General features: G+C 46.8%; 1 protein-coding gene across 1 annotated transcript in view; it reads left to right on the top strand.

The window, feature by feature from the left end:
- The window catches only part of INCA1 (inhibitor of CDK, cyclin A1 interacting protein 1), a 66,809-nt gene that overhangs the window by 39,294 nt on the left and 2,488 nt on the right, over positions 1 to 25,027 (top strand). The window contains exon 5 of the mRNA XM_075206276.1: positions 5,913 to 6,112. Coding sequence (XP_075062377.1) covers positions 5,913 to 6,112 — 200 coding nt within the window. The remainder of the gene's footprint in view (positions 1 to 5,912; positions 6,113 to 25,027) is intronic.

Genomic DNA, 25,027 nt, shown 5'->3' with positions numbered 1-25,027 from the left:
ACATTGGCCCCAGCCAACTACTCTTCGTGCTATCCAGCGTTTTTTAGGTTTCGCCAATTACTATAGACGCTTCATTCAAGACTTCTCGTCCATTGCATCTCCTATTGTGGCCCTGACTCGTAAAGGGGCCAATACTAAGCAATGATCATCCGAGGCCCTCCAAGCCTTTCAAATTCTTAAAGAGTCCTTTTCCTCTGCTCCCATTCTTCGACAGCCTGATGTGACACTTCCCTTCTTCCTAGAAGTAGATGCCTCTAATGTGGGCTTAGGAGCCATTCTCTCCCAACGCTCGGAGCAACAAAAATTCCATCCTTGTGCCTTTTACTCTCGGGGTCTCCTGCCTGCAGAGAAAAATTACACGATAGGGGACAAAGAGTTGCTGGCTATCAAAGTTGCATTAGAGGAGTGGAGATACTTATTGGAAGGAGCTCGTCACGCTGTGACGATTTTCACGGATCATAAGAACTTGTCATACCTACAGTCTGCCCAATGCTTGAATCCTCGTCAAGCAAGATGGTCTCTTTTCTTTTCCCGTTTCGAATTAATCATAACCTTCAAACCAGCTGCCAAGAACAAGAAAGCTGACGCTCTATCTCGAGCTTTTGTGACGTCCTCTGACGTTGAAGAGGTTTCCAACCATTCTATACTAGACCCCAAATGTATCGCGCTGGCTGCTTCTTCCACCAAAGTGCTACCATTTGGGAAGACCCTCGTGCCTCCTACTCTTAGGAGGAAAATCCTTTTGTGGTTCCATTCTTCTCGTTTTTCTGGACATGCTGGTGAACGCAAGACCTTTGAGATTCTCTCTCGAAGTTACTGGTGGCCCTCGATGAGGAGAGACGTCAAAGAGTTTATTGCTTCTTGTGAATTGTGTTCTCAGTTTAAATCCTCCCGCAGAACTCCAGCGGGGTTGCTGCAACCACTACCCATTCCGTCCAAGCCCTGGACCCATATTAGTATGGACTTTGTTACTGATTTACCATCTAGTAAAAATTGTAATACTATTTGGGTAGTGGTAGACAGATTTTCGAAGATGGCTCATTTTGTCCCTTTGTCTGGTTTGCCTTCCTCGTCTACTCTGGCTGAACATTTCGTTAAAGAAATCTTTCGTATCCATGGATGTCCGTCTGAGATTGTGTCAGATAGAGGAGTACAATTCGTTTCCAGATTCTGGCGGGCCCTTTGTAAAACCTTGGGCATACGATTAGCACTCTCATCTTCTTACCATCCGCAATCAAACGGACAAACTGAACGGGTCAATCAAGATCTCGAGACCTTTATAAGGATGTTCTCATCAGCCAATCAAGACAACTGGGTAGAATTGCTTCCTTGGGCTGAATTCGCCCATAACAACATGTACCATGAGTCATCGTCCAAAACTCCATTCTTTGTGGTTTACGGTCACCATCCGTTTTTTCCGGAATTTCCTGCCCTCCCTCCCACCCAAGTTCCTGCTGTAGAGACTGTTTGTCAGACCTTCAAAAATATCTGGTCTCAGGTCAAAACCTGTTTAAAGAAGACATCTGCCAAATATAAGTCTTTCGCAGATAAGAAGAGGCGGGCTATTCCACCACTAAAAATTGGAGATCGTGTCTGGTTATCTACCAAAAATATTCGTTTGAAGGTCCCATCTATGAAATTCGCTCCTCGTTTTATTGGTCCATATAGGATCATTCAAGTGATAAATCCAGTTTGTTTCAAACTTCTACTTCCTAAGAACCTTCGTATTTCCAATGCCTTCCATGTGTCCTTGCTTAAACCTCTCATCATCAACCGTTTCTCGACTCCTCCTTCAGCACCTCAGCCAGTTCAAGTCCATCAGGAGGAAGATTTTGAGATTACTCATGTATTGGACGCAAAAAATTCGCGAGGAGTTCTCCGTTTCCTCGTTCATTGGAAGGGCTTTGGTCCTGAGGAGCGTTCATGGATCAAAGCTGAAGATCTCAACGCCCCAGCTCTTCTTAAGAAGTTTTATTCCAAAAATCCGGACAAGCCCGGTTCCAGGCGTTCTGTTTCCACCTTTAAAAGGGGGGGTACTGTCACTCACCGGACTGTGAGTGCTTCTTCACGTATGTTTAGGAACCGTGGCCGTCCACCATCCTGAGGGTCTGCGCATGCGCAGCCCTTTCAAACCCTTCAGTACCTGTTCCTTTAACTTAATTGGCAGATCAGGCAACACTCCCTATATTAAGCACCTGTGGTCAATACCACATTGCCTGATCTTGGAGTCTCATTCCCCATGAGCCTCTGAAGGTGTTCCTGTGTTTCCTCGTGTATTCAGCGCTGCTGATTCCTGTGGTTTCCATACCACTTCTACTCCTGTGGTTTCCAGACCACTTCAACTCACCTGTGTTTCATCGTGACTGTTAGCTGATTCCTATCCGCTGCCTCCGTGCACTACAGTCTTCAGACCACTTCAACTCTGCCGTGTTTCATCGTGACTGTTAGCTGATTCCTATCCGCTGCCTCCGTGCACTACAGTCCTCAGACCACTTCAACCCTTCTGTGTTTCATCGTGACTGTTTGGCTGATTCCTATCTGCTGCCTCCGTGCACTTCAGTCTTCAGCTCATCTCATCTCTCCCGTGTTTCCTCGAGACTGCTACAACTGATTCCTATCCGCTGCTCTCCGTGCTCAACAGTTCCAGCTCAGCTCTGCTCTCCCGTGTTTCATCGTTGCTGCACCTGCTGGTTGCTATCCGCTACCTCCGTGTACCTGCAGAGTCCTGCTGGCTGCTATTCCTCAGTTCTACTCGTTCTACAACAGCTGATCCGCTCTCCGTGCTTCTCGTGTTCCCGCTGGTCACTACTCGCCAGTCTGCATCGGATCTGCGCCTCACTGCTTTCATCTCATCTAGACCATCGCTATTCTTCAGGGTCCTCCAGGAGTCCAGTTCTACATACTACTGCTTCCTGAGTATTTGTTCCCCTGCTGGTCTACCTACCTGTGCGCTGCACCTACTTGATTACCGCTTCATCCTCCTGGGTCTTCGCATCCTGCCGGCCTCCAGCCGTTCAGGTATCTCTGCACTCCTGTCTGACAGCCTGCTCCTGAACCACGGTATGCATACTTCTCATTGACTGTGCTGGTGTATTGCATATCTTGCTGGACTGAGTTGCTCTCCTCTGGAGTTTACTATCCGCTGAGACTATTACCATCATTGACTGTGTTATCTGTTGCCCGGATAGTTTCTGTGACTTTATATTATTGCAGTGCTGTTCAGTCATTACTATTGTGCATGTCATTGTGGATCAAGTTCAAGGTGCCCGTGTATCCTCTGTATTGCAGTCCCTCCCCGTGCTCCTCCTCACATATATATTCAGTGGTACAACTTGCTAGAGGCAGACCACTGATCCCTGTTTCCCGTGTCACCTGTTCCAGTATCCTCTCACATAGCAGTGGTACAACTTGCTAACGCAGACCACTGACTCCCCGGATACCTCCACTTGGATTCCATTCCTTCACCCAGACAGCGGTACAACTTGCTAACCGCAGACCGCTGACTCTCATCACCTCCTCGTTTCTGTTGGACATTCATCCTCACTATAGCAGTGGTACAACTTGCTACCGCAGACCACTGACTACCCTCACGTGTCCTTTGTCCATACAGTTCCTCGTGTATTACTACATATATATCACCAGTGCTGCTAGTCATAGACTTTCCTGAGCATCTCTATCATCTGCTGTCTCCTGTTCCGTGATCACCCTGCTACCAGAGTACCATATTACCACCTATACTGCTCTGGTAAGCTTATCACCTGGTGATCCCTGGGTAAAGACTCCTAGTGCCCGTGACAGAATTCATTTCCCTGTGACGTGCCTTCGGAACCTTTCCAAAGGAGCGCTGTAACATCACATAGTGGTGTGCAGGAAAATCCTTGATGTTCGGGTACCATAGAAACCGATAATGAGTGCAGCCGGACATCACAGTGATTTCTGGCGGGTCATAGCAGAGAATTGAATTCTCCCTTCAGTGTTAGGAACTCAGGTTTGCACATTGATAGCAGGATGTCAGAAACTCAAAATTGTACACTGGTAACAAGAATCCAGAAACTCAGAATTTGCAGACTGGTAATGGCATGCTAGAAATTGAGGATTGCACAGTGGTAGCAGGAACACAGGATTGCACAGTCACACAAACACAGGATACCAGGAACTGGACTAAATCTCCACAATTACTAAGGTGAAACAGCACAAGCTCAATAATGATCTGGTCCTGATTGTAGGGAGATACATAGTACTAAAGGCCAAGCAACAGGCGCAGCTGAGGACTAAAACATGACTAATTAACAGATACCTTGCTGGGATAACAGAAATCCAAGATACAGCGGCACATCTGGATGGAGTATGCTATTACAACTAAAAGGTCCACAGTTTGCAGAGACTGAATTTTCAAGTCCTAACACCTACACCTTTCATGCCAAATTCCAGGCGCCATAATGCACAAGTGCTGGTGGTCTGAAAGGGATAACAAGGTATATTGGGACACAGGTACCATTGGTAAGTTGAGTCCAGTACTCAAGAAAAATATGGCTGACGAACAGTGATGCCCACACCTTCCTGCGAGGCCCCTGGCAAAAACCTATGACACATTAGATTTCTCACCTCCATCGTGGGTAGTGCTAAACCTGACAGGTCGAATTGAATCCACAGTTCCAGTGCCTTTCCTGACATCGGAGAAGCTCAACATTGATCTGACCCTGATTGCCGGGAGGCAGCGTTTTATAGGCCAAGCAACAAGTGCAGCCGTTTAATTGCTGAGAAACGATTCAGCATTGATTAATATCTCCTTTGCTGGGATAGCAGAAGTCTAAGATACAACATCTTATCTTGCTGGAGTATGGTATTACAACTGCAAAGTCTACAGTCTGTAGAGACCAAAATTCAAAGTACTAACAGGTGGGATTGGTGATTAGTTATAGATTCAGATGATTTTAAAAGTATGCATGTCCGGACAGTTCTTTTATTTGTGTTGTTTGACCATGTCTTTAACATAATTACTATAGGCTTGTTATAACTAGATAAGACATAAACTAAGAACGATGTAGTAGTTATTTACCCATCTTGTTTCTTTTGTCTTACTCTTCTTGCCGATGACTTGTGATCAGAGCTTCGAGCACTTAGTAAACAACTTTATTAATAGGAGTTTGTCATTTTCTCGTATCATAGTTAACAAAGAAGAGTTCCAAACCTAGTAATTGTCCCAAGATAAACAGTCAGCTGTTGAACAAAATGATGTGCAATTTGCTGTTGAAAACACATCTAACTGCTGTGTGATAGGTTCTGAGGATAGCAGGTTTAGGTTGAGCTCTTTTACCTTGCCAACTGGTAAGAGAAGCCCAGAAGACAACCTCATAGGTCTACCAGGCAGACCCTGTGGGTACAAAATCACATAGGCAAGTAAACCAGTAAAGTAATTGTAAAAGCACAATATACAATAAAAGACTATAGCACTTTCAATGAACAAGTATCAGGGGGTTCACCACACAACATACAACTCTATCCTGTAGGAGCTACAATCATAGTTTCTGGAGCACTTATCCAAATGGGTCAGTCCCTTCCATCCTTCACTCCTCTGCCAGCAAGGAAATGTGCAAGCCTGATGTTACCCCTCTTTTGGCGTGCACACAAAGTCCAAAAATAATGACATACGTCCAACACAAAACATTAAACCAATCATTTAAACACAAAATATCCATTTCCAACTGCCTACAGTGTCATGTCATGACTCCTAGTTGTCTGGTTCTTTATCTGTGTTATATTTTACATTGAAAATCTTCTTACTGAAAGACTGCAAAAAAAAAAAAAGTATAGTAGATTTGTATAAACGGGAGCAGGGAACCATTTGTCATGTAAAAGGAAGTCCCCTGCATGGATTTATTATGTTCTCTGCCTCTGTCGCCCCCACTAAGATTTCTAGCTATCCAGTATGGAAGATGAATGTGGATGTGGGCAGCCTGCATGTGCCGGGCCTGGAGACTCTGCCGCCTCCATCGGAATTGTGCAGGAGGAAGAAAAGGAAGCAGAAATCACCATTTGTAAATGAGAGAAGAGTGATGTCGGTGCAGCACCATATTCAGGAGCTCTGGAGAAAGCAGAGCAGCATAGACCAGTCAGTTATATGTTCATTCGTATATTGCACCACTAGCCCCATAAAGATGAGACACCCCAAAATATATACACATTACTACATATACATGATAACTAAACACATCCCAACTACTGTAGTGCACCTACCTAAAAAACATAGTAAAATAAAGACACGAGAACAATCATTACACAACTGAACATCTACGTGAGGACACTTCACCCATTCCTATTCCTGAATCCAGTGTCTGAACTACCTCCACTGCAGAGGGAGCGGCACCCTACATTCCCTGCCCCTTCTCACCTCCAGTAGGGGCTTTACTGTGCATGAGAGGGCAGGGTGAGGGCCCGGGAGGCTAGCGTGGCATTACCAAACCCTTACCCAGATTTTACTATGAGGCCTACCGGTACACGGTTCCACCTCTGCCTGACTCGTTTATATGCAGATCCTCCAGTAGATAGAATATTATCGTATACTAATATCAGTTAGGTGTATCAGGGTTTCCAGACCACAGAAAGTAATAGTGGCTCTATGTCAGGAAGCATCCAACCAATTTTATATATTCAGGTATTATATAGAGTGTATCAAACCTTTCCGATCCCTTTCAGTATATGTGACTGAGATTCATCACGCTCTCTACAGCCACTCACCTATCAGTGTGATATCCAATTACAGGTGTTCAGTAAATGAATGCCCACTCAATAGGTATCGGATCAAAAGTTTATGTTTGCACTACGTAATGATGTTGTAAACAGCGTCCTATAGGATTTTTAGTGCCGGATAGGCACATTTTCTCCATATATGCCATCTTTTGGACGCTTTGTGTGCCTGTTCATCTGGAGGCGTGCATGGAGAAAGAGTAGAGGAGAAGAGAGGGCGCGCACACTTTTTTGAGATTCTTGCCCCTAATCCAAAATTCTCTGTCACTTCAGATGGGGCCGAGGTCAGCTCTGCTCCGTTTATGATCTTCAAAAACTGAGCACTGTGCAGTTTTAGTGGTAATCATGTGACCAGTGTGTGCTAAGCTCAATTGTTGCTTTGTCTGGTTTCTGACCCAGCTTGTCTTCCAGCCATCCCTCTCTGCTTGTGAATGTGACTGTTGCCTCATTTCCAGACATTCAATCTGTGCTGCCGCCCTGACCTCTGGCCTGTCTCTAGCTACATTTTTGTGTTGTCCTTCTTGTGTCAGTGGTTGCTTTGCAGGGCAAATCGGGGGACCATTACCTTTGTGTGTCCAGTTACAAGCTCCATCACCTCTTTGCGGAGATAACTGTTAAAAGACCAGTGTCATACGCCGGGTCCTCGGTATCCCTAGACCGAGACCCGGCTCACTTACCTGTCTGCCGGCTCCGTCCGTACCCGCTGACAGCCACCATCTTGTATACACATGCACAGACCCGATTTCTATATAAAAGACTTTCCTAACTTTCTATTGGAGGATGTTTTTCCCTCCATTATTTAAAACAGCCTCCTCCTCCCCTCTGAGCCTGTTCTCCTGCAATCCGCAGACCGTCACAGCTCCACGCTGTTCTCCTGCAATCCGCAGACCATCACAGCTCCACGCTGTTCTCCTGCAGTCCGCAGACCGTCGCTGTTCTCCTGCAGTCCACAGACCGTCACAGCTCCACGCTGTTCTCCTGCAGTCCGCCGACCGTCACAGCTCCACGCTATTCTCCTGCTATCCGAAGACCGTCACAGCTCCACGCTGTTCTCCTGCAAACCACAGACCATCACAGCTACTCGCTGTCCTCCGCTATCCCAGCGGTAATTCCTGCAGTCCGCAGATCTCCAACTCGCTGAACTCCGTCGGCCTTGCCCCACTCCCAGAGGGCCGCGACCTGCGTAGTGGTCACCGCGAAGTCCATACCACTTTGTGGTGGTTCTTGGGGAAGACCGGCCGCCGTGTTAGACTCCGCGCCTCCGGTGAGTGTTAGTATTGGCAGGCCAGGGGTCTAGTATTCCAGTCTACCGTGACAACCAGACACTAACTTAAATTCTGCTCCTCAGGTGAGAGAGCACCAACCACTAGCAATGTACGACGGTGCCACTATCTGTAACAGTTTGCAGAGGCCATGGTCACTTTCTTGATAAGCTAATTACAAAATTGATGTCCGTTTTAGAGAGCATTCTCAAGAAAGAGAACAAATAATGAAAGATGGAGCATACTAATTTGGCTTCAAATTTCCAGAAAACCCTACTTTCTTCTCCCAATGCACCTATACATATTGAAGGTGTCTATCTTTTCAGTGAGAAATACTCTCACAGGTGGGCCATGGGTCTTTGTATGTACTGTGAGTACAAGGGCCAAGGACTAACCGGTTCTGAAGAGGCCAAAATGGTAAATGTTAACAGCTCCCCGACCAACAAAATATATTTTTCTGTCCTAAATACACATGCCAGTTCTGTAACTTTCCTGGGATTTGGAATCTGCAAGAAATTTAATGAATAAGCCCATTTTCAAAAATATCAGAATGCTAATATTCTTTTGGGAAAAAACCCTCCGCATTACAGCCATTGATGGGAATGTGATTCCACTGGGCTTTATTTCATCTCAACCCTGCTCCTCTTAATTTATAGCTGGGATCCTGCATAATTAAATAATTTATTTATATTACTTCTTCATTTTTAAACCAGGTTCTTTGGTAACATAATTACCACTGAAATTTTCTTAAACTAGTTTGTAACAATAGTTAAACACAAGAGACAGAAGAATTCTTAGTGTTCTACAAACGTGCTGCCACCGTTCATGGAGTTCTGAGAATTGGTGGGAAAGCAGATGAAGTCCGAGGTCTAGAAAGAAGTCTTCTACAATGCTAAGGATTCTGTCTACCTTGAGGGATTCAGCATCGTGCCAGTGGTAGAGAAGAGAAAAGCTTAGTGAAACAGCGTCCCAGCAATAGAGTTAGGTGGCCACCTCTACAATTTGCTTGTCCAAGTTCGGTGATTCAGCGGGGAGCTTTCAAAGGAGACATTGTGCGATCCCTTGGTGTGGGTAACTATCTTCCTGTGGTTTATTAGTCAGCAATTGGGATTAGTTACTTCCTAAAATACAGTCCAGGACAGTTGTGTTTAAGCGGAACATACCTGTGACTTATTAGCCTGTAATTTTGGACAAGTTTATTCCTAATTCACAGAATCTGGCATTTTTGTTCTGGTGAGACACTTGGGGGTATATTTACTAAACTGAGGGTTTGAAAAAGCGGAGATGTTGCCTATAGCAACCAATCAGATTCTAGTTGTCATTTTAATGAATGCACTAAATAAATGAAAGCTAGAATCTGATTGGTTGCTATAGACAACGTCTCCACTTTTTCAAACCCGCAGTTTAGTAAATATACCCCTAGAGTTTTATTGTGGACGCTCATTGATGATTATCAAACTAGCTCCATCAAGAAATCGGTACATATGATTATATGTGTTTGAAGCTGTGCTCTCTTACCATTGATGTTAAGTATATTTTAACATCAGTTGATGTGTATGTTGGTAACAATAGTATGTTTCATTAAAACAGCTCTTATTTGGTACTAGCTGAAGTAACCGGCATTACCCATGTTTAAATCTTCAAGCTATTAAGTTATCAATGAGTTGGATGTAACTGTCAACCTTTTAAAAACAATTAGCAGATTAGAAGCTCTTCCAACACACCCAGTAGATGGCTGCCCAGTGTCAGGTCGTAGGCCGTTTGAGGAATGTAACAGAGCAAAACACTAACCGGTATTAGCACTACTGAACTAGTAGGTGCGGAGTCTAACATACCCCTGGTGTTCACCAGGGACCCCCACAAGGAGGTTTGGACTTCGCTGCACAGGGTACGCAGGTTGCGGTCCTATTAGCCAGTTGCCGGTGTAATGTAGAAGGGTCAGACGGTCCGGTTCACACCAATCGGGAATATGCGGTACCAAGGGAAATCCAAAGAAGTAGTCACCAAGCCGGGGTCGAAGTACAATGTGGGTCACTCAGATAGTGGGATAGTCGCCAAGCCGGGGTCACAACAGGAAAGCAGGAACAGTAGAACTCACAGGAAACCAGGAGCAAAGGAACCAGTAACACAGGCTAGTAGACCTGTTACTCTGGCACCCTAATGGCGCCAGAGTTAGGTTTAAATAATGGTCAGGAGGACTTGATTGGCAGGAACAGGAAGCGGCAATCAGCGGAGGCAGCGGCGTCCCGTTGCCTAGCAATGGGACAGAGGAAAGGGCGCATGCGCCCAACAGTAAGGAGAACCCGGAAGGACTCTGGGGCAGCCAGCGGGGAGGTCAGACATCCGTTCCCCGACTGACAGGGGATCAGCGGGAATGGCATCTGACAGTACCCCCTCCCCTCCTCCCTCTCGGAGAAGGATTAGTTTTTTTCAGGAATTTAGTAAGGAGACGAGGAGCATGAAGATCGACCTCTGAAACCCAGGATCTCTCTTCAGGGCCGTAGCCTTTCCAATGTACCAGGTTTGCGCTGGATGAAACGTCTCTTCAAAATCCTTTCAACCTCGAATTCATCGCCTAGAGAGGTCTTGACAGGTGAAGGAAGAACAGGTTCCTTGAAGAATTCATTGAGGATTAGAGGTTTCAGCAAGGAAATGTGGAAGGCGTTATGGAATTTGAGGGAGGGGGGTAATGAAAGCTTGTAGGAAACAGGATTGATGACTTGTGAAATAGCAAAAGGACCTATAAACTTAGGAGCCAATTTCATAGATGGAACTCGAAGTCGGAGGTTGTGAGTAGCCAACCAAACACGGTCTCCCACCTTCAGAACAGGAAAATTTCTCCTATGACGGTCAGCCGCTCTCTTATATCGTTGCACAGAAGTAGTAAGTGCTGCTTTAGTCTGAGTCCAGATTTGAGAAAAGTCATGGATGAGAGAGTCGGCGGCCGGGACTTGTAAAGAAGGAGCCTCGGATAGGAGAGGAGGCGTGGGATGTCTCCCATAGATGATGAAAAATGGTGAACGGCCTGAGGAAGAATGCAGGAGATTGTTGTGAGCAAATTCAGCCCAGTAAAGAAGATTACTCCAGGAAGTCTGATGATCAGAGGCAAAGCACCGCAGGAAGCATTCTAAGTCCTGATTCACTCGTTCTGTTTGTCCATTCGTCTGAGGGTGATAGCCGGAGGAAAATTTGAGTTTGACTCCAATCTTAGTACAAAAGGCTCTCCAGAACCTAGCGACGAATTGTACCCCACGATCGGAGATGATCTCCTGAGGACATCCATGTAGGCAGAAAATATTCTTTAAAAACAGGTCTGCGAGTCTAGGAGCTGAGGGAAGACCTTTACAAGAGATGAAGTGAGACATTTTGGAGAAGCGATTTACCACGACCCAGATGGTATTGTAGTCGTGGCTCCGAGGGAGATCGGTGATGAAATCCATCGTGATACTGATCCAGGGAGAGTCAGGGATGGGAAGAGGGAGGAGAAGACCAGATGGGCTTTGTCTAGGAATCTTGTGGCGTGCACAAACACAGCATGCTAATACAAATTTACGAACATCAGAACCAAGAGTAGGCCACCAGTAGTATCTGGAAAGAAACTCCCTCGTCCTCTTGTAGCCGGCATGACCTGCAAATTTAGACTCGTGTGCCCAGCACAGTAATTTAGAGCGAAGATGTGGTTCCACAAAAGAGCGTCCAGGAGGTGGAGAGAGATGAAGAGTTGGTAATGGCCACCATCTGCATAGGATTCAGAATCATCTTGTTGTCCGGGAAGGTAAGAGAATCCGTATTATCAAAAGACCTGGATAGTGCATCGGCCTTAGAGTTCTTGGAACCAGGACGAAAAGTAAGGATAAGTTGAAACCGGGAAAAGAAAAGAGACCGGCGAGCCTGACGGGGGTTAAGACACTGTGCCTTCTGAAGGTAGGTAAGGTTCTTGTGGTCTGTCATCACGGTCACAGGATGTAAAGCGCCTTCAAGCAGGTGATGCCACTTTTCTAGTGCCATCTTGATGGCCAATAGCTCCTTGTCGCCGATTCCATAATTTAATTCACTACCGGAAATTTTTTTAGTCAGGAATCCACAGGTCTCCAAGAAGATTCCTACAGATGAAGCGTCAACCTCAAGAAAAAACGGTCTCCCCTGGTCTGGCTGTTTGAGTATGGGAGCCGAAAGAAATGCTTCCTTAAGAGTCTTGAAGGCCAATATTGCTTCGGTAGACCAAGGTTTGCAGCAGGCACCCTTGCGGGTTAAAGCTGTGATGGGATAGATGATAGAAGAAAATCCTTTAATGAACTGACTGTAATAGTTGGCAAACCCGATGAAACGCTGTGTAGCTTTGAGGCCAGTGGGGAGTGGCCAGTTGATAATGGCTTCTACTTTTTGAGGATCCATTTGAAGACCGGTGCCGGAAACTAAATAACCCAGAAAAGGGACTTAGGAATATTCAAAAAGACATTTCTCCAGTTTACAATATAAAGAATATCTTCTGAGACGAGAGAGAACTGTCTTAACGTGAAAACGGTGAGAGAATATATCAGATGAGAATATTAAAATATCGTCCAGGTAGACAATCACGAATTGATACAGCAGATCCCTGAAGATCTCGTTGACGAAATCTTGAAAGACGGCCGGGGCATTGCATAACCCAAAAGGCATCACTAGATACTCGTAGTGCCTGTCACGGGTGTTGAACGCCGTTTTCCACTCGTCGCCTTTCCGAATGCGTATCAAGTTGTAAGCCCTTCTGAGATCCAATTTGGAGAAGATCTTAGCACCCCGGATACGATCGAACAACTCCGTAATAAGGGGCAGAGGGTAGCGGTTCTTGATGGTAATGGCATTTAGGCGGCGGTAGTCTATGCAGGGTCTTAATGAACCATCTTTCTTCTTTACAAAAGAGAATCCGGCTCCTGCGGGAGAAGTAGACTTCCTGATGAATCCTCTTTGAAGGTTATCAGAGATGTACAGAGACATAGCCTTTGTCTCTGGAAGAGACAGTGGATAGACTCTACCTTTAGGAATAGTTTTACCGGGCACCAGCTCGATGAGACAATCCCACGCACGATGTGGAGGAAGACACTCTGCGGCAGTTTTGCTAAAGACGTCAAGGAAATCTAAGTATGGTTCCGGAAGCTTGACCTGGGAGTCAAGAGAGAGACAAGGTAGGCAGGTGGGTGGGAGTACCTTTGAGAGACACTGGTTGAAACACGAAGCACCCCAGGAAGATACCTGGGCGTGAAGCCAATCAAATTGCGGTGAATGCGTTCTGAGCCAGGGTAACCCTAAGATGATAGAGTTGACGGACTGTGGAATGACCAGGAACCTAATCCACTCATGGTGAAGAACCCCTACCTGGTGATATAGGTGATGGAACCGTTGCTGACACGGTTACCGTCAACTGCAGTCAGAACCAATGGTTGCGGCAATGGAGAATAGGGTATGCGAAGCTTGGACACCAGAGTAGCGGAGATGAAGTTCCCTGCGGATCCAGAATCCACGGGGGCGGAACATTCCAGAGAGGCATCCGAAGACCTGAGGATGACTGGCATCAGGAAGTTGGTATCTTTAGGAGGACAGGGAGAATGGAGACTGGATCCTAGGACAACCTCCCTTTTATTGCCTAGGAGGTGGAGTTTCCCGGCCTCTTAGGACAAGAAGACAAAAGGTGACCGGATTCTCCGCAATACAGACACAAACGGTTCCTAATGCGGCGTTCCCTTTCGTCCCGGGATAAGCGAGAGCGTCCAATTTGCATTGGCTCTTCAGCTGGGGGAACTGGAGTTTGAAAGAGGGGAGCCAGAGGAGCAAAACGGCGATCCTGGTTCCTCTCAGTGGAACGCTCTTGATGGCGGATGTCCACTTTGATACTAAGAGACACCAGGTCGTCAAGCTTGGTAGGAAGATCTCGGGAGGCAAGAGCGTCCTTAATAGAAAAGAATAGATCGGGGCGATCGCCCCCCCCCCCCCTAGCAGCGGATTGCTGCCGACAGCTGCACACTGTGCAGGTCCGTTCAGCAGTGACAGTGTGCTGCCCGGCTGCTCTGATTCTGTTTTAAACACAATCAGAGCAGCGGGGCAGCACACTGTCACTGCCGAGCGGACCTGTACAGTGTGCGGCCACCGGCAGCCTTAGAAATCAGAAAGGGGCGGGGCCTAGATCCCCCCCCCCCATAAAATCGCCCCGGGTAAAGCAATTGTCTAGATCCGCCCCTGGAGTGGTTAAGATCGGATTGATGACCCGGTAGCGTTGTTCATTCGTGTTTGGTATTCATCTTGCCAGTGGTAGTTACAGAAGCCTAATTTCCTTCAGATTAAGCTTGTATATGTTTTCATAAAAAAAATTAGTGTAGAGACATCAGATATGAAAATTGAAAGCTTGCAGTTGATAAAGTAGTATGCAGATTAATTGTGGATCAGATAATAGTTCACTTTAACCAACATGAAAACTGGAAAATTCATATGGCTGATGACATTCTTAAGATGTGCATTAGTATCTGAATTGCATGTCTTCATGATCTAAAATCAACTTATCAGTGCTGACGTACATGGGTAAGGGAAAGGAGGCTGTAAACAATGGAAGGTGGGATAGATAGAACAGTGTCTGGTCAATATTTTTAATATTTCTGTAGCGCACCCTTAGACCTTCTTACATGTTTCATTATCATAAGGCAATGTCTGTGCCAGGACCTTTGTATGCTTGCTTTGTTGTAGTGATTGTAGGATCATCATGTCTTTGGTTCTCTGTGGTGGATTCATCTAACAACAGAAATGTCATGAAAGGAATTCCCAGGATCTGCTTTTGTGATAGATTCTATCAAAATACCTGAGCGGGTCATGTATTACTTTCAGCTCTAAAAATGTTTGAAATGTAAAAAAAACTCCACTTTTCTTTTGTACTCTTGCTGTGGTGTTTGATCTTTAAACTATCAATGTATTATTTCTGGCAGCACGATGAGAAAAAGAAGGTCGAATTGACAGACTGGATATTCTGCACCGCTTATATTGTACACAGGGAAAATGACACAAGCAATGTAGTGTGGAAATAAAACAGATTGTGGAAATAGGATAGCAACACCTTGCTGACCAGGTTCACCTTTTCTGGGGAGACATATCTAGGAGAGCCCTTGTGAAGATATCTGGTAATGCTGGTACTTTTACCCTGCCAGAAGACCTGTTTGCCTGGCAGTAGATTCATGTATCAAACTACTTTAAATGGTTAACTTACCCACCTTTACCTACACTCTCCAATCCCCCCTTAATTCATTCTCTCCAGTAATTGAAGACGAAGTCTCTGCACTCATCTCATCATCTCACCCTACAACCTGTCCACTCGACCCTATTCCCTCCTGTCACAAGGTGGGATACTCTGATGGCCTTACCCGCCGGTATTGGCGCTGCCATGTTGGGAGGGTCTAACCATGCCTCAGGTCTTCACCAGGAATCCCCGCAAGGAGATTTGAGTTTAGCCGCTGAGACGCGCAGGTCACGGCCCTCCAAGGTAGCTACCAGCGAGGTGAAAATAGCCAGAGTCATACAAACCAGGGTCAAAGCCGAGCGGGCAGAAACAGGTACCGAAGGATAAGGCATATAACGGATAGTCAGGAGGCCGAAGGTCAAACCGGAGAATCAGGATGGGTCCAAGTGAAAATGAAAAAGAGTAGTCAGGCAGAAATCCAAATAGACAAGTATGCTGGAAAACAGTGCTGGAGCCTAGGAAACTAGATACTCTGGCTCCCTAGTGGTGCTAGAGTCTGGTTGAAATACAGGCAGCTGAGAATTCATTGGTGGACGTGGGGTCGGTGGTCAGCTGATCTGACCACCGCCAGGAAGCGCTGTTTGGCATATCCATTGCCTAGCAACGCGCCTGAACTTCCAGCTGGATCCCGGAAGTAGTGTCCAGTTGCCTAGCAACAGGACGTCCGGGCAGAAGAGAAAGTGACCATCCCCGGCACCTAGCGTGTGTGCGGGGATGGCGCCTGACTACCCCCTTCCAATGGACCAAGTACTGAGAGCGCCCATGCAAGTTACGGGTGTCCAGGATGTGACTGATCTCATACTCGTTGCCAGATGCAGTTAATAGCGGCTGAGGAGGAGAAGACTTGTGAGAGAACTTGTTAAGGATCAGCGGTTATAGCAGAGACACATGGAAGGTATTGTGAATCTTCAGAGAGGGAGGAAGGCACAGATTACCGAGTATAGACCGATAAATCGTGGAGCCAATTTCATAGATAGCACCCGGAGTCTAAGATTCCGTGTGGAGAGCCACACTTTATCACAGGGATGAAGAATAGAGATTAATCTACGTTGGCGGTGTGCAGTTTGTTTATATTGTTGGGAAGCTTTTAACAGGTTTTCCTTGGTTGAGGTCCAGATATGGGCAAAATCCCAAACCAGAGAGTGAGCGGCTGAAACAGTGGGCGCCAACGGAGGAGAAAAGTCAGGTAGAATGGAGTGGAAGCCAAAGACCGTAAAGAAGGGGGAGGATCCAGTGGAATCATGTATGTGGTTATTATGGGCAAACTCAGCCAAAGGGAGCAGATTACACCAATCATCTTGATTACCGGAGGAAAAACAGTGGAGAAATAACTCAAGATCCTGGTTTACACGTTCTGTCTGGCCATTGGTCTGAAGGTGATACCCCGAGGAGAACTTTAGGTCAACTCCTAGATCTTTACAGAAGGCTCTCCAGAAACGAGATATAAATTGTACCCCATGGTCCGATATAATCTCCTGTGGACAACCACGAAGCCGGAACACCTCTTTTATAAAGACTTGAGCAAGTTTAGGAGCAGATGGAAGGCCTTTAAATGGTATGAAATGGGCCATCTTAGAAAACCTGTCAACGATTACCCAAATGGTATTGAAACACTCACTGGGGGCAAATAGGTAATGTAGTTCATGGAGAGGCTTGCCCAAGGACGCACAGGAACTGGTAAGGGTAGGAGCAACCCAGAGGGAGGGAGCCTAGGAATCTTGTTTTGGGCACATATTTCACAAGAGACTATGAACTCTTTAAGATGAATCCGGAGGGTGGGCTACCAATAGCATCGGGATAGGAGAGAGAAGGACTTTTTGAACCCGGCGTGGCCAGCAAATTTGGTAGGATGGGCCCAGCGGAGAGCTTTGAGGGGAAGATGAGGTTCAAGATAGGAACATCCAACTGGAGGAGTCCTGGCACGGGTTAAAGCAATTATGCTAGAAGGTTTGAGAATGTGAGGAGGTTCTGTGAACCAGAGCTAAAGGTAAATTTCAGGATGAAACGAGCAAAGAAAGAAGACCACCTCGCCTGACGGGGATTCAGGCAGCAAGCGTTCCAAAGATAAATTACATTTTTGTGATCCGTGAAGACCGTAACCGGGTGCAGAGCTCCTTCGAGAAGGTGGTGCCATTCTTCCAACACTGACTTGATGGCAAATAACTCCTTATCTCAAATCCCATAATTGCGTTCAGAGGAGGATAAATTTTTAGAGAAGAATCCACAATGACGAAGGATACCAGAGTGAGATTCTTGGGAAAGGACAGCTCCGACCCCGACTGAGGAGGCGTCTACCTCTAAGAAAAAAGGTTTCCCTTGGTCCGGCTGAGTTAGGACAGGTGCAGACAAAAAGGCCTCTTTTAAGGAAGTAAATGCGGAGATGGCCTCTGGGGAACATACCTTGTGATTCGCTGATCTTCGGGTGAGGGCAGTGATGTGAGCTATGAGTGTGGAGAACTCATTGATGAATTGTCTATAATAATTGGTGAAACTAATAATGCATTGAACAGCCTTTAGACTCAGAGGTTGAGGCCAGTTGGTGATAGCAGAAACATTCTCCGGGTCCATCTGCAACCTTGAGCCAGAGACAATGTACCCCAGAAAAAGAATTTGAGATACCTCAAAAATAAATTTTTCAAGCTTACAAAACAGTTTGTTTTGACATAAGTGGAAAAGAACCTCTCTTACATGAAAACGGTGGGAGACTAGATCAGGGGAAAAAATCAATATATCCTCCAGATATACCACCACGGATCTGTAAAAAAGGTAAGAAGATTTAGTTAACAAATGACTGGAGCACAGCAGCAGCATTGCAAAGCCCGAAGGGCATGACAAAATATTCATAGTGCCCATCACGAGTACTTGAGGCAGTCTTCCATTCATCCCCTTGCGAATCCAGTTTAAAGAAGATCCTTGAACCACTGATTCAATCAAATAGCTCAGAAATGAGGGAGAGAGGATAATTGTTCTTTATGGTAATGGCGTTTACCTGTCAATAATCAATGCAGGGGCGCAATCCATTCCGAATGCAAGACTCCTACCATCACCCGAACTGGGGAGGTGACCTTGGAGATGGAACCGTTGGCAACTCAATTTCTGTCCACGGCAGTGAGGAATAACGGCTGGGGCAAGTCTTGGATTGAGATTTGGAGTTATGATGTCAAGGTGGCAGAGATAAAATTTCCGGCAGCGCCGGAATCCACAAAGGCAAAAGTCACAAGGGGGCCACTAGGAGTATCCAACAAGGTGGTCATCAAAAGTCTGGTTTGGAGGTGGAATAGGGAGTGGAAAGTCTGACTCCTAGAACAGCCTCCCTGTCACTGACTAGGAGGGAGCGTTTCCCGGCTGTTTAGGACAGGAAACAAGTAGATGACCAGCCTCTCCACAGTAGAGACATAGATTTTGTCTTAATCTTCTCTCTCTCTCTTCAGGGGACAAGCGGGAACACCCTATCTGCATGGGCTCGTCCGAAGGAGCTGGGTTGCGGTTCGAAAACTAAGGAGCGAGGCGGGGAACAAAGCGTCTGGCAGAGGATCTCTCTTGAGTATGTTCCCGAAAATGAAGATCTACCCTATTACATAGGGAAATAAGGGAATCAACATCTGCTGAAAGTTCACGGGAAACCAGTTCATCTTTGATGCGATCCGAAAGGCCTTGCCAGAATGTAGCCACCAGTGCCTCATTGTTCCCCTTAAGCTTGGAAGCCAGGGTGCGAAATTAGAACGCAAATTGACCTACAGTTTGGGAACCTTGGCGTAGAGAAAGGAGGCTTGAGGCTGCAGAAGAAACCCGACCAGGTTCATCAAAAATTTTCCGGAAAATTGTTATAAAGGCGGAGACATTCAGAAGGAGAGGATCATCCCGTTCCCATAGGGGTGAGGCCCATGCCAGGGCTTGTCCTGAAAGAGAAATAATGAAAGCCACCTTGGAACGTTCAGAAGAAAAGGCTCCAGAGTTACACTCAAAGTGAATGGAACATTTGTTCAGAAATCGCCGACATCTCTTAGGGTCCCCATCAAATTTCTCTAGTGTTGGCAGACACAAGGAGGATGATGCGAAAGCCACCAGAGCAGAAATAGAAGGAGTGACTCTAGACGAAGTGATGACAGCGGGTTGGGCTGCTGGTAAGGAGGCCTGAAGAGAATCCAGACGAGAGACAATACCTTGAATGCATTGAAGTAGCCTGGCCTGCTCAGCATCATGTTGTTCAACCTTTTGAGCCAAGTGGAGCAACAAATCCCCAGCAGAGGGTCCACCTTGGCCTTCAGAGGTCATGGCCAGAGTATACGGTCACGAGCTGGGATACTCTGATGGCCTTACCTGCCGGTATTGGCGCTGCCACGTTGGGAGGCGCGGAGTCTAACCACGCCTCAGGTCTTCACCAGGGATCCCCGCAAGGAGATTTGGATTTAGCTGCTGAGACGTGCAGGTCGCGGCCCTCCCAGGTAGCTACCAGCGAGGTGAGAATAGCCAGAGTCGTACAAACCAGGGTCAAAACCGAGTGGGCAGAAACAGGTAGCGAAGGATAAGGCAAACAGATAGTCAGGAGGCCGAAGGTCAAACCGGAGAATCAGGATGGGTCCAAGGGAGAATGCAAAAGAGTAGTCAGGCAAAGCAGGGGTCAGGAATCCAAATAGACAAGTATGCAGGAAACAGTGCTGGAGCCTAGGAAACTAGATACTCTGGCACCCTAGTGAGACGCGATGTTGCACCCGAACTTACGGCTGGATCCCGGAAGTAGCGTCCCATTGCCTAGCAACGGGACCGCCGGGCAGAAGAGAAGGTGACCGTCCCCGGCACCTAACATATGTGCGAGGACGGCGCCTGACACCTCCCAACTTCTCCGCTCCCTCTCCTCCACTACATGCCTCACTTCTTCTCCACTGGCACATTTCGATCCTCCTTTAAACATGCACTCATTTCACCAATTTTAAAGAAACCATCTCTCGAACCAGCCTCTCTCTCCAACTACCGCCCTATTTCTCTCCTCCCCTTTGCCTCCAAACTACTTGAGCGATTAGTGTACAAACGCCTGTCTCAGTCTCATACCTCTCACTCCATTCTCAATCCTCTGCAATCAGGCTTTCGCCCCCAACATTCAACTGAAACTGCTCTCACAAAAGTGATCAACGATCTACTTACTGCAAAGTCTAAGGATCATTTCTCCATACTCATCCTCCTGGATCTCTCTGCTGCTTTTGAAACTGTTGATTGTTAGGAACCCCTCCAGCCGGCACAACACAACCCGGAGTCTACTCTGCCAATCAGGTGTTCACTGGAGCCCCTGATGGTGGGGACAGACTGGGCTGCAGACTGACAGAGGGTCGTGAAGTGTGTACCGGCTGGGGAGAACCCAGGCAAGCGGAGTGAGGTCCACGCAGAGGTCAAGGGCCGGCAGCAGGTAGCAAGTCCAGTTAACAAGCCAGGGTCAAGGGTCACAGGCAAACAGGAGAAACGGTAAACAGGCCAAAGGTCAGGGTCACGGGATACACAAGCGAAGTCCAAAATCCAAAGCCAAAGGTCATACACGAGAGGTCAGCAGGATACAATACACAGGAACAGGAACAAGCAGGTCAGCAGGCTGGGAGACAGAAGCTATAACCGGCAATGAGGCAGCAGACCTCATTGCCTTAAATACAGACAACAGCCAATCAGGGTTTGCCCCTGGGAGATACACAGCTGCAGACTAATTGTCTGCCAGACCAACAGGCCAATCAGGACCATGAAGAGGACAGCTGCAGGCTAATGCCTGTTAATTAAATACTGAACACCTAATAGCCATCAGGTTACTGCAGACCTGTGCGCACGCGCCCAGCTGCCGCCTTGTTGCCGGGACACGGCGCTTTGTAAAGAGTCCAGCCGTTGCCTTGGCAACAGCCAGGGTTTAGGAGGAAGTGACGTCCTGGTTGTCATGATGACGGCCGGGACGCCTGGGCACACAGGAAGCGAGCCGCGGCGGCTGTAAGTACCACCGCGGCTCGTAACATTGATCACCCTCTTCTCCTACACACCCCTCACTCTATTGGCCTTCATGACACAGTTCTTTCCTGGTTTACTTCGTACCTATTGATCCACTCCTTTAGTTTTTCTACCTCTGGCACATCCTCCCCTCCACTATCTTTTGTGGTCCCACAAGGCTCTGTTCTTGGCCCTTTACATTTTTCATTATACACCTCTTCTCTCTTCCGTTTTCTTACTCAACATGCTACCAAAACTCTTATCCTTTCTCTCATCATCTCCCATCTTGACTATTGCTACCTCCTGCTATCTGACATTCCTGACACCCATATATCCACACTTCAATCTATCCTAAATGCTGTTGCAAGACTGATCTTCCTCTCTCACTGCTCCACATCTGCTGCACCACTTTGAAAATCCCTACACTCCATGTGTCCTCCAGAATCCAATTCAAATTACTCACCCTTACCTACAGAGCCCTCAACAACACTACCCCTGCATACATCTCAAATCTTATATCATCATCATCACCATTTATTTATATAGCGCCACTGATTCCGCAGCGCTGTACAGAGAACTCATTCACATCAGTCCCTGCCCCATTGGAGCTTACAGTCTACATTCCCTAACACACATACAGAGAGAGGGAGAAACTAGGGTCAATTTTTTGATAGCAGCCAATTAACCTACTAGAATGTTTTTGGAGTGTGGGAGGAAACCGGAGCACCCGGAGGAAACCCACGCAAGCGCAGGGAGAACATACAAACTCCACACAGATAAGGCCATGGTCATGACCCCAGTGCTGTGAGGCAGAAGTGCTACCACTTCGCCACCGTGCTGCCCTTGTATCAAAATACTCTCCCTCCCGCCCTCTTAGATCCACCTCTGACCAGCGCCGTCACGTCTCTGGTAACCACCTCTCACTCCCGCCTACAAGACTTCTCCTGTGCTGCTCCCCACTTATGGAATTCTCTACCACGCTCTGTTACGGCTGACAGTATTATCATGAGCTTGTAGACCCAGTTGTAGAGGTCTTCACCTATAGCAGCCGCCTTTCCAGTACAGCTGAATATGCTCACAGGTACTCAGATGCCCCCAGGACTTACACTCAATGTAGTACAAGCTTATGAACATACTGCCGCCCTAAATAGCGGGAGATGGTACAAGCGGAGTAAGTGGCAAGTCAAAGGTCTTTGGTTCTGAAGCAGGAAACATGGTCAGGGTCCAGGTTCCAGGCAGAAGCTCAAACACAGTAATCAATCCGAAGGTTTATTCAATAAACAGAAGCAGGCAAACAGACAGGGCACTGAGCGCTATAACCAGCAGGGAGGCTAAGCTCTCCCTGCTTTATATACACAGGTTGGCCAATGGGAGCAGGGGAGCCCAGCAGGAGGTAATATGCCCCGGGTGAATAATAATTTAAATAGATAGATGCGCACGTGCCCGGCTGCACCTAATGCCGGGACACGGCATTAGAAAGGACAGCATCTTGTCTTAACAAAGGCCGGGGCGAATACCGGAAGTGACGTCTTGGTCGTCATGAAGACGGCCGGGACGCAGCTGAGCAGTGAGGCGGCTGGGCACCACCGCGGCTCGTAACACGCTCAGACTTTCCCACAGCCTTCAAATTTTAAGTCGATCTTTAAAAACCCATCTCTTTTTTTTAGAGATGACGTTATCCCTGATAACACTATTCCCATTGATGTACCCTCACAACTGTCCCAATCTCCACTGTGAACCACACTCGCTCCTCTTGTTTCAGCTGTGCCCTCTTCCACTTAGAATGTAAGCTCCCTAATGAGCAGGTTCCTTCGTACCCTTTGTTTTCATGTCTGCATTTTGTCTACCTGTGTTTTCCCTACTGTACGGCATTGGGGAGCAGTGTGGCGCCTTACAAATCTACGATAATAATAATAATGATTTGAAATCACTTAGTGAATGACAATTGGCTTCAAAGCATAAATATGCTTTATTATGACAAAGTCACACTAAATAATTTTAAACAAACAGGTATGAGGGGATTCACCATACAACTGACCTAATCTACAATTATACCCTACATCGGGCTATAATCATTGTGTCCAATGATCTTGCTCCAAGCCACATATTCACTCCTTTACCTTGCGAGGTAAGGACCGAGTCCAATATCCTTCTACTTTTGGCAAATACAAAAAGTAACAACACCCACAGAGACTTGGATGTTCTACTGTAATCGTTTGAATCCAGAGCAGCCCAACAGTTGCCGTAGGTCCTAGACAGAACTGTCCCAAAGAAAAGACTCCAAATGTCGGGGCAACGTTCCCTCTTAACACTGGCCTGGTTCTCACGGTGGTGTGGCTACGGCAGTCTCTAGATAACACACTTGCTTGATGAAGCCTGTTTCATTGACAGGGTGACAGGTAGCATAACCCAAGTTTTCAGGTATCATTAGATACCCTATGGTGTGCAACTCCGGGAAGTCTAGCTGATCCTGAAGCTGGACAATAGGTACCACTTGTCTGAACAAAACTGCACAATCACATTAGATGTTCGGTCCCTCCAGCCATACCCCTTTTTAACCCAGTATTGTAATTTTAGGAGTTTTCATGTACTAAACTGACCGGCACTTCCAGCACAACACGGCCGACCACTGGCGCAGGGAATCCTGTAAAGCCTCGCAGAAATCTTAGGGTGCCGCCGGTTGGGGGCCCCTCTTTAGGGGGGCATTTTAGGGGAACTATTGGTACATATGGAACCTACTTGGCAATATTTAATTGTATGTCAAGATATTACAACAACATACTACAAATACATAATTTCACTTTTTGTATCGGCAATGGTGAGAGAAGGATGCCAAGCTGGCTTAACCTTTATTTTCTGTAAATAGACCATCCTGCATGCTACACATTAGAGATGAGAAAAATTTTCAAATCTTTTCAGCGGAATATTCGTCTCATTCCAAATTTGGCCACAGAATTTCATACTTTGCTTCTGCGGAATTTAGCCTTAAGTGTTCTTCGCAGAATTCTCCTATCATATGTTTTGCCACCTGGACTTTTCCCTTACTATACCCAACATACGCCACAGAGCTGAATGATAGACCTAGCTTTATTTATAGGCTACAAGTGCCACAAAATGCGTAATAGAGTGCGAAAATCCAACAACGTGGAACTGACAGATAGTATTCGATTTGCAAGAAATAATAAAACTACAGAACAAGATACAACTATTAACAAAGATAGAACAACAGACCATGACACAGCTGCAGGCCATCATACAGAGACCATTACACAGCTGCAGGCCGTCATACAGAGACCATGACACAGCTGCAGGGCATCATACAGAGACCATGACACAGCTGCAGGGCATCATACAGAGACCGTGACACAGCTGCAGGCGATCATACAGAGACCATGACACAGCTGTAGACCATCCATCATACAGAGACCGTGACACAGCTGCAGGCCATCATACAGAGACCATGACACAGCTACAGGTCATCATACAGAGACCATGACACAGCTGCAGGTCAAAGTACAGTTACCATGACACAGCTGCAGACCATCATATAGAGACCATGACACAGCTGCAGGGCATCATACAGAGACCATGACACAGCTGCAGGCCATCATACAGAGACCATGACACAGCTGCAGGCCATCATACAGAGACCATGACACAGCTGCAGGCGATCATACAGAGACCATGACACAGCTGTAGACCATCCATCATACAGAGACCGTGACACAGCTGCAGGCCATCATACAGAGACCATGACACAGCTACAGGTCATCATACAGAGACCATGACACAGCTGCAGGTC

Source organism: Mixophyes fleayi, chromosome 4 (assembly GCF_038048845.1).
Source record: "Mixophyes fleayi isolate aMixFle1 chromosome 4, aMixFle1.hap1, whole genome shotgun sequence".
Taxonomy (NCBI): domain Eukaryota; kingdom Metazoa; phylum Chordata; class Amphibia; order Anura; family Limnodynastidae; genus Mixophyes; species Mixophyes fleayi.
Note: the sequence above shows the minus strand (reverse complement) of the source record. Positions and strands in the feature narration are given on the sequence as shown.